Below are 10,456 nucleotides of genomic sequence, written 5' to 3' on the forward strand. Positions count from 1 at the left end.
GGGAGCGCGGGCAAGCGGCGATGGGGCGAGCGGGCCGCGGCCGTGGGCGACCAGCGGGGCGAGGAGGGGCGGCGGGCCCCGAGCCCAGGGCCCCGGGGGCCCGCGGGGCCCCGACACCTCCGCCCAGGTACTCCGACTCCCCGGCTCTGTCTCTTCCCAACGTGTAGTTCCCCAGCGCTCAGTCCAGTGCTCCGCACACAGTAAGCGCTCAATAAATACGATTGGATGAGTTAATCCTAATCATCATCAGAATGGCATTTGTTAAGCGCTTACTGTGTGCCGAGCACTGTGCTAAGCGCTGGGGTAGATGCAAGGCGATCAGGTTGTCCCACGTGGGGCTCACAGTCGTGGCCCGGGCTTTGGAGTCCGAGGTCGTGGGTTCAAATCCCGGCTCCGCCGGTTGTCAGCTGGGTGACTTTGGGCGAGTCACGTCACTTCTCTGGGCCTCAGTTCCCTCATCTGGAAAATGGGGATGAAGACTGTGGGACAACCTGATCACCTTGTAATCTCTCCAGCGCCTAGAACAGTGCTTGGCACATAGTAAGCGCTTAATAAATGACATCATTATTATCATTATTATTATTCAGCCCCATTTTACAGATGAGGGAACTGAGGCCCAGAGAAGTGAAGTGACTTGCCCAAAGTCACACAGCTGACGAGGTCAGAGGTCATGGGATCAGATCTCGGCTCCTTGTCAGCTGTGTGACTTTGGGCAAGTCACTTCACTTCTCTGGGCCTCAGTGACCTCATCTGTAGAATGGGGATGAAGACTGTGAGCCCCCCCGTGGGACAACCTGATCACCTTGTAACCTCCCCAGCGCTTAGAACAGTGCTTGGCACATAGTAAGTGCTTAATAAATGCCATTATTATTATTATTATTATTATTGTTATACTCTCCCAAGCACCCCAGTGCTTAGTACAGTGCCTGGCACCTATTAAGCGCTTAATAAATGCCATCATTATTATTATTATTATTATACTCTCCCAAGCGCCCCAGTGCTTAGTATATAGTGCTTATATGTATATCTGTTTGTTATATGTATATCTGTTTGTACATATTTATTACTCTGTTTATTTATTTATTTTGTTTGTACCTATCTATTCCATTTATTTTATTTTGTTAGTATGTTTGGTTTTGTTCTCTGTCCCCCCCTTTCAGACTGTGAGCCCACTGTTGGGTAGGGACCGTCTCTAGATGTTGCCAATTTGTCCTTCCCAAGCCCTCAGTCCAGTGCTCTGCACATAGTAAGCGCTCAATAAATACGATTGATGATGATGATAGTACAGTGCCTGGCACCTATTAAGCGCTTAACAAATGCCGTCATTATTATACTGTCCGCTTCTGCGCACAGTAAGCACTCAAATACGATTGACTTAGGCCCAGAGTAATAATAATAATGATGATGATGATAGTATTAAGCGCTTACTACGTGCCAAGCACTGTTGTAAGCGCCGGAGTAGTGAAATGACTCGCTTCTTCCCGTGCTCTGGGGAGGGTTGTGGGGCGTATTTATTGTGGGACCCTAACATGGCAGCCCCTGTTGTTGTAGCCGAGAGGAGAAGGAGAAGAGGAGGAAGAAGAGAGTGAACTCCAAACCCAGGAATCCCGACGAGCAGGAGATCCCCTTCCGGTTGCGGGAGATCATGAAGAGCCGCGAGGAGATGAAGAAACCCAGCAGCAAGAAGAGGAGGAAAGTGGGTGAGTGGACGGCTCTCTACCCGCCTGAGAGTGGAGTTCGAGAAGAACCATTATAATAATAATAATCGTGCTTCTTCGGTACTTATTTTGGGCCAAGCACTGTTCTGATCAATCAATCAATCAATCGTATTTATTGAGCGCTTACTGTGTACGGAGCACTGTGGGAAGCCCAAGTTGGCAACGTATAGAGACGGTCCCTACCCAACAGTGGGCTCACAGTCTAGAGGGGGATCAATCAATCAATCGTATTTATTGAGTCTTTTAGACTGTGAGCCCACTGTTGGGTAGGGACCGTCTCTATATGTTGCCAATTTGTACTTCCCAAGCGCTTAGTCCAGTGCTCTGCACATAGTAAGCGCTCAATAAATGCGATTGATGATGATTGAGCGCTTACTGTGTGCAGAGCACTGTGCTAAGCGCTTGGGAAGTCCAAGTTGGCAACATATAGAGACGGTCCCTACCCAACAGTGGGCTCACAGTCTAAAAGGGGGAGACAGAGAATAAAACCAAACATACTAACAAAATAAAATAAACAGAAGAGATATGTACAAGTAAAATAAATAGAGTACTAAGTCTGTACAAACATATACACATTTATACAGGTGCTGTGGGGAAGGGAAGGAGGGAAGACGGGGGGATGGAGAGAGGGGGCGAGGGGGAGAGGAAGGAGGGAAGACGGAGGATGGAGAGAGGGGGCGAGGGGGAGAGGAAGGAGGAATGCTCAATCAATCAATCAATTGTATTTATTGAGCGCTTACTGCGTGCAGAGCACTGTACTAAGCGCTTGGGAAGTACAAGTTGGCTACATATAGACAGTCCCTACCCAACAGTGGGCTCACAGTCTAAAAGGGGGAGACAGAGAGTAAAACCAAACATACTAACAAAATAAAATAAATAGAAGAGATATGTACAAGTAAAATAAATAAATAGAGTACTAAATCTGTACAAACATATACATATATACAGGTGCTGTGGGGAAGGGAAGGAGGTAAGACGGGGGGATGGAGAGAGGGGGAGAGTAAGGAGGTAAGATGGGGGATGGAGAGAGGGGGCGAGGGGGAGAGGAAGGAGGAATGCTCAATCAATCAATCAATTGTATTTATTGAGCGCTTACTGCATGCAGAGCACTGTACTAAGTGCTTGGGAAGTACAAGTTGGCTACATATAGAGACAGTCCCTACCCAACAGTGGGCTCACAGTCTAAAAGGGGGAGACAGAGAATAAAACCAAACATACTAACAAAATAAAATAAATAGAATAGATATGTACAAGTCAAATAAATAAATAGAGTAATAAATCTTTACAAACATATACATATATACAGCTGCTGTGGGGAAGGGAAGGAGGTAAGACGGGGGGATGGAGAGAGGGGGCGAGGGGGAGAGGAAGGAGGTAAGACGGGGGATGGAGAGAGGGGGCGAGGGGGAGAGGAAGGAGGAATGCTCAATCAATCAATCAATTGTATTTATTGAGCGCTTACTGCATGCAGAGCACTGTACTAAGCACTTGGGAAGTACAAGTTGGCTACATATAGAGACAGTCCCTACCCAACAGTGGGCTCACAGTCTAGAAGGGGGAGGCGCTGGGGTAGATACAAGTTGGACCCCGTCCCTGCCCCATAAGGGGCTCACACTCTTTATCCCCATTTTCCAGATAGGGAACTGAGGCCCAGAGAAGTGAAGTGACTGGCCCGAGGTCACGCAGCAGACACGCAGAGCCCAGATCCTTCCGACCTCCAGGCCTGGGCTCGAGCCACTAAGCCACACTGCTTGGTAGTCACTTACTATGTGTCAAGGGCCAATTCTGCTGTATTGCCCTCTCCTTAGCACATAGTACAGTGCTCTGCACATAGTGAGTGCTCAACAAATACCATTATTCATTCATTCAGTCGTATTTATTGAGCGCTTACTGTGTGCAGAACATCGTACTGAGCGGAGAGGACAGTAAAAGTACAGATGCATTCCCTGCCCATAACGAGTCATTATTGTTATTATTATTATTATTACCGTTGTAATTTGGCCACCCTGCTTCTAACTTGAACATCTCCCCCCGGGGGGTTGGAAAGGGGCCGGGTCGGGGGTCTCCCCTTCCCTCCCCGGGGCTGAAGAGGTCATCCTTCCCCGCCCCCAGCCCGCGAGGCCTTGAAGCACAAATTGGAGGTGGAGGAGCGAGGCCCCGCGCCCGACATCCCCGTGCCCAAGTTCAAGCAGCAGAAGGGCGAGTCGGTGAGGGAGTACGTCAAACGCATGGAGCGGGAGACCAAGCACGTGCTGTTCCTCACCGAGAACCAGCTGGACCGCCAGCCCGAGAAGGAAGACCCGGCCGCCGGGGCCGAGAGCAACAAGCCCCAGCGGAAGAGAGAGTGAGCCGGCCCGTGCGGGAGGGAATGGGTTGGTGAGGGGTTGGTTGGGTGGGTGAGGATTTGGTTGGGGGGTGAGGGGTTGGTTGGGTCGTGAGGGGTTGGATGAGTGAGTAGTTGGGTAGGTGGGTGAGAGGTTGATTGAGGGTGAGGGGTTGATTGGGGGGTGAGGGGTTGGTTGGGTGGGTGAGGGGTTGGTTGGGGGGTGAGGGGTTGGTTGGGTGGGTGAGGATTTGGTTGGGGGGTGAGGGGTTGGTTGGGTCGTGAGGGGTTGGATGAGTGAGTAGTTGGGTAGGTGGGTGAGAAGTTGATTGAGGGTGAGGGGTTGATTGGGTGGTGAGGGGTTGGTTGGGTGGTTGAGGGGTTGATTGGGTCATGAGGGGTTGGATGAGTGAGTAGGTTAGGGGTGGTTGGGTAGGTGGGTGAGGGGTTGATTGGGTGGTGAGGGGTCGGTTGGGTGGTGAGGGGTTGGTAGGGTGGGTGAGGAGTTGCTTGGGTCGTGAGGGGTTGGATGAGTGAGTAGGTGAGGGGTGGTTGGGTGGTGAGGGGTTGGTTGGGTGGGTGAGGGGTTGGATGAGTGAGTAGGTGAGGGGTGGTTGAGTAGGTGGGCAAGAGGTTGATTGGGTGGTGAGGGGTTGGTTGGGTGATGAGGGGTTGGTTGGGTGGTTGAGGGGTTGATTGGGTTGTGAGGGGTTGCTTGGGTCTTGAGGGGTTGCTTGGGTCTTGAGGGGTTGGATGAGTGAGTAGGTTAGGGGTGGTTGGGTAGGTGGGTGAGGGGTTGATTGGGTGGTGAGGGATTGGTTGGGTGGTGAGGGGTTGGTTGGGTGGGTGAGGGGTTGGTTGGGTGGGTGAGGGGTTGGTTGGGTGGGTGAGGGGTTGGTAGGGTGGGTGAGGAGTTGCTTGGGTCGTGAGGGGTTGGATGAGTGAGTAGGTGAGGGGTGGTTGGGTAGGTGGGTGAGGGGTTGGTTGGGTGGTTGGGTAGGTGGGTGAGGGGTTGGTTGGGTGGTGAGGGGTTGGTTGGGTCGTGAGAGGGATGAGTGAGTAGGTGGGGGTGGTTGGGTAGGTGGGTGAGAGGTTGATTGGGTGGGTGAAGGGTTGGTTGGGGGGGTGAAGGGTTGCTTGGGTGGTGAGGGGTTGCTTGGGTCATGAGAGGTTGGATGAGTGAGTAGGTGAGGGGTTGGTTGGGTGGGTTAGTGGGCTGAATATCGAGGGCTTGAAAGGGACAGATACAAGGGCACGGGGCAGCGGAGGTTGGATGGGTGTGGAGTTGGTTGGGAGGGTGAGGGGTTGGCTGGGCGAATTATAGATGACTGGGGCAGTGGGGATTGGATAGATGATGACTGTGGTATTTTTTAAGCGCTTACTACGCGCCAGGCACCGTACTTAGCGCTGGAGTGGATCCAAGCATATCGGGCCGGACCCGGTCCCTGTCCCGCTCGCGCCTCACGGTCTAGATCCCCATTTTCCAGATGAGGTCACTGAGGCCCCGAGAAGGGAAGTGACCTGCCCGAGGCCCCACGGCACGGCAGGATTAGAACCCAGGATCTACTGACGCCTAGGCCCGGGCTCTCCCCGCTACTCACAGTAAGCGCTCAGTAAATACGATCGAGGGAACGGATGGAAAGCGTTGACTCTCGGCTCCTCAGGTTTCAGAGACGGCGGCTGGAGAAGGCACGACGGCGGAAGGAAGAGAAGGCCGAGGTCAAGAGAGAAAAGGAAATGTTCCAAGGTAGCTCTTCTCCCTCCTTCGCTGACCCCACAGCCCCCCGTAGGACCGGGAAAGTGTCCATCCTGATGAACCTGTATCCACCCCAGCGCTTAGTACAGTGTTTGACGACTAGTAAGCGCTCAACAAATATCGTCATTGTTTTTAGCCGCCCCAGATGGCGGTGGGGGCTCTTTGAATTTTGGTCCCCTGATCCCTTGCTCCCTGAGGGGTGGGCCGGGACAACTTTCTAGACCGTGAGCCCACTGTTGGGTAGGGTCCGTCTCTACATGTTGCCAACTTGTACTTCCCAAGCGCTTAGTACAGTGCTCTGCACACGGTAAGCGCTCAAGGTAGTAAGCGCTCACAGTCTAGAAGGGGGAGATGGACGACAAAATAAAACATATTAACAAAGTAAAGTAAATAGAATGAATGTGTACAAGTAAAATAAATAGAGTAATAAATATGTACAAACATATATATATATATATATAGATGCTGTGGGGAGGGGAAGGGGCTAAGGTGAATGACAAATGTGTACAAGTAAAATAGAGTAATAAATATGTACAAACACATATATATATGTAAAGTAAATAGAATGAATGTATACAAGTAAAATAAATAGAGTAATAAATATGTACAAGCATATATATGTATATATACATATGTATATATATATATATATACAGGTGCTGTGGGGAGGGGAAGGGGCTAAGGTGAATGACGAATGTGTACAAGTAAAATAGAGTAATAAATATATACAAACACACATATATATGTAAAGTAAATTGAATGTATACAAGTAAAATAAATAGAGTAATAAATATGTACAAGCATATATATATGTATATATACATATGTATATATATACATATGTATATATACATATGTATATACATATGCATATATATATATATATATATATATATATATACAGGTGCTGTGGGGAGGGGAAGGGGCTAAGGCGAGGGGGAGGAGGGAAAGCTTCGTTCCCACGGGCGTCCACTGAAGGGGCGCGAGCGTCTCCCACCAAAACCTCGTGTCCCCCCCCCCCCCCGGGGAAAGGCGACGTTTTAGGCGTGCGGTCTTGGGTGGGCAAGGGGTGCCCACGGGCCCAACGCCACCTGCCCCTTGCCCTTCCAGATCGGGTGAAGTTTGGCGAGGTGGCCATGCAGCCCCCGGACCTGACGGCCAAGCCCAGAAAGAGCGTCAGCCGCGACAAGGTAACAGGGAGGTGCGGGGAGGGTCGGGGGAAGAACGATGCCTGCACTCGGGCCGGCCTGGCAAGGGGAGGTGGGCCTCTGCCGGACCCCGGGCCCCTTCCCGGCGGGTGAGAGGGACCCCCCCGGGGTCATGGCTGGACTGTGAGCCCACTGTTGGGTAGGGACTGTCTCTATATGTTGCCAACTTGGACTTCCCAAGCACTTAATCCAGTGCTCTGCACACAGTAAGCGCTCAATAAATACGATTGATGATGATGATGATGGCTGGACCCCGACACGGGCCTCACCCCCGTTGTCTGAGCGGTGAGGCCTGAGTTGGTGGGTGGTTCTTCTCCCCCTCCCTTCTGCGGCGCCCCGACTCGCTCCCTTCCTTCATCCTCCCTCCCGCCCTGCACCACTTAATAATAATAATAATAATGGCATTTATTAAGCGCTTACTATGTGCAAAGCACTGTTCTAAGCGCTGGGGATGTTCCAAGGTGACCAGGTTGTCCCACAGGGGGCTCACAGTCATAATCCCCATTTTCCAGATGAGGTCACTGAGGCCCAGAGAAGTGAAGTGACTTGCCCAGAGTCACACAGCTGACAAGTGGCAGAGCCGGGATTTGAACCCATGACCTCTGACTCCAAAGCCCGGGCTCTTTTCCACTGAGCCACGCTGCTTCTCTGCTTAATAATGATGATGGTATTTGTTAAGTGCTTACTGTGTGCCAAGCACTGTTCAAAAGCACTGGGGTAGATACAAGGCCATCAGGTTGTCCCCCGTGGGGCTCACACTTTTAATCCCCTTTTTACAGATGAGGTAACTGAGGCACGGTGACTGACAAGTGGCAGCGCGGATCTTAGAACCCATGACCTCGGACTCCCAAGCCCGGGCTCTTTCCACTAAGCCACGCTGCTTCTACTTAACGTCCACATCCCTCTTTTCTCTATTTCTATTCACGTCTGCCCCCCGTCTCTGGACTCGCAGTGGGCAGGGAAACTGTCCCTTTATTGATGTATCATTCTGTCGAGCTCTCAGCCCAGTGCTCTGCACATAGTAAGTGCTCAGTAAATAATAATAATAATAATGATGGTATTTGTTAAGCGCTTACTATGTGCAAAGCACTGTTCTAAGCGCTGGGGAAGATCCAAGGTGATCAGGTTGTCCCACATGGGGCTCACAGTCTTAGCCCCCATTTTCATCATCATCATCAATCGTATTTATTGAGCGCTTACTATGTGCAGAGCACTGCACTAAGCGCTTGGGAAGTACAAATTGGCAACATATAGAGACAGTCCCTACCCACCAGTGGGCTCACAGTCTAAAAGGGGGAGACAGAGAACAAAACCAAACATGCTAACAAAATAAAATAGAATAGATATGTACAAGTAAAATAAATAGAGTAATAAATATGTACAAACATACATACATTTTCCGGATGAGGGAACTGAGGCCCAGAGAAGTGAAGTGACTTGCCCAAAGTCACCCAGCTGACAAGTGGCAGAGCTGGGATTCGAACCCATGACCTCGGACTCCAAAGCCCGTGATCTTTCCACTAAGCCACAGCTGCTTCTGAAATAAATATGACCAAGTGACTGGGAGGCTGAGCCTCAGGCATTCCCCCTTTATTCGTTCAATCAATCAGTCAATTGTATTTATTGAGCGCTTACCGTGTGCAGAGCACTGCACTAAGCGCTTGGGAAGTACAAGATGGCAACATACAGAGACAGTCCCTACCCAACAGTGGGCTCACAGTCATTCAGTTTGATAGCACTTATTGAGCACTTCCTGCGTGCCGAGCACTGTACTAAGCGCTTGGAAAGTAGAATTCGGCCACAGATAGAGACAATCCCTACCCAACAAGGGGCTCAGGGTCTAGGAGGGGGGAGACAGACAACAAAACAAGTAGACAGGGGTCAATATATAGAATTATAGATCTGTACACATCATTAATTCCAGGCCGGAGGTGGGTGGGCCTGCAGGCCAGCCACCAAACTCTGCCCGCCGCCGCCAATCCCGTCCTTTCCTCTTCCGCAGCCCGGCCAGAAACAGCTCCTGCTGAAGACCCTCCTGGCCCCCGGCGGCGACCCCCGGCCGCCCCCCGTCTCCCTGGCCCGCCGGCGGATCGTGGAGGAAGAGCGAGAGCGGGTTGTGCAGGCCTACCGGCGGCTCAAGAAACTCAGACAGGCGCAGCGGCAGGTACAGCCGCCCCCGGGGAGACGGAAAGAACCGCTGTGAAGCGGGAGGCGGGCCGGAGGACGGGCATGTTGGACTTCGGCCCGGCATTCCTCGGAAATTTGGGCTCCGGACCGGCAGCGGGGACAGGGAGACGGGCCTCCCCCTCTCTCCCGGCTCTGGGGCTTCGGGAGCGGTTCCTTCATTTTTCCCTCGGCGTCTGGGGCCTCAGAGGGCTCAGAGCGGAGGTGTTGAGGGTGGCATCTCTGGGAATAAAAGCTCCGGGCCGCTGCCCGGCTTCTTCCCACGGACATGGACGGGCGGAAGCCCGATTCCCAGAATCCCACAGGGATCCCGGTGGCCCCGACATGGCTGCCAGGAGAGCGGCTGTCCGCCCCGGGTCGAACTTCGGTGCCAGACTACGCGGCTCGGGTGATGGGCGTGATGGGTGGGGGCAACTGAAACTCCAAACCTGAGCAATAAAACCCGTCCGTGACCCGTCTCTCCGTCCCCCTGGGTCGCAGGCGGGTGGCAGATCGAGGGGTCCGAGGGGACCGAGGGAAGGGGGCCGAGCTGGATTTTGGATCTAATCGCCTCAGAGCCACCGTGGCCTGTCCCCGAGAGGCTCTCGTGAGCCTCTTATTTACTTATTTTACTTGCACATATCTATTCTATTTATTTTATTTTGTTAGTATGTTTGGTTTTGTTCTCTGTCTCCCCCTTTTAGACTGTGAGCCCACTGTTGGGTAGGGACTGTCTCTATATGTTGTCAACTTGTACTCCCCAAGCACTTAGTACAGTGCTTTGCACACAGTAGGCGCTCAATAAATACGATTGATTGACTGATCCCCCGCCAAAGCCCAAGCAGGCCGGGAAGCCCAGCCCCAGTCGGGCAGGAAGCGAACTTCGGACGTGCTGAGCCGGATTTGAGGGGGGCTGCCGCCCTTGGGGAGGTGGGCAACAAGGGGGACAGAGCGAGAACCCTCTTAAATGTTGGGGTTTACGCCCTCGGGGACCACACTCTGTCCTCAGTCAGTCAAGCAGTTGTATTTATTGAGACCTTACTGTGTACTGAACTGTGTGCCAGAAGAGCAGTGTGGTCCAGTGGATAGAACGCAGGCCTGGATTCTAATCCCAGCTCTGCCACTTGTAATACGACAATGACTCTCTTTTCCCCCAAAGCCTTTTTGAAGGCCCATCTTCTCCAAGAGGTCTTCCCTAACTAAACCGTTTTCCACTTTTCCTACTTCCGTCTACGTTACCCTGATTTGCTTTTTATTTACCCCTTCCTCAACCCCACAGCCCTTATGT

The 10,456-nt window shown here is 52.0% G+C and overlaps 1 protein-coding gene across 1 annotated transcript; it reads left to right on the top strand.

Annotated features, from left to right (window-relative positions):
• Positions 1–20: 20 nt before the first annotated feature.
• Positions 21–9,647, top strand: CCDC137 (coiled-coil domain containing 137). The gene is made up of 6 exons (XM_038742813.1): positions 21–127; positions 1,552–1,700; positions 3,831–4,062; positions 5,706–5,788; positions 6,908–6,987; positions 9,008–9,647. The coding sequence occupies exons 1-6, from the start codon at positions 21–23 to the stop codon at positions 9,206–9,208; spliced, it is 852 nt and encodes a 283-aa protein (XP_038598741.1). The 3' UTR covers positions 9,209–9,647.
• Positions 9,648–10,456: the final 809 nt, after the last annotated feature.

Source organism: Tachyglossus aculeatus, unplaced genomic scaffold, assembly GCF_015852505.1.
Source record: "Tachyglossus aculeatus isolate mTacAcu1 unplaced genomic scaffold, mTacAcu1.pri scaffold_1_arrow_ctg1, whole genome shotgun sequence".
NCBI lineage: Eukaryota > Metazoa > Chordata > Mammalia > Monotremata > Tachyglossidae > Tachyglossus > Tachyglossus aculeatus.

Coding starts and splice junctions, on each gene's coding strand:
- CCDC137 (XM_038742813.1), top strand. CDS start 21: ATGGGGCGAGCGGGCCGCGGCCGTGGGCGACCAGCGGGGCGAGGAGGG. Junction 128..1,551: donor GCCCCGACACCTCCGCCCAG/GTACTCCGACTC, acceptor CTGTTGTTGTAG/CCGAGAGGAGAAGGAGAAGA. Junction 5,789..6,907: donor AGAAAAGGAAATGTTCCAAG/GTAGCTCTTCTC, acceptor TTGCCCTTCCAG/ATCGGGTGAAGTTTGGCGAG.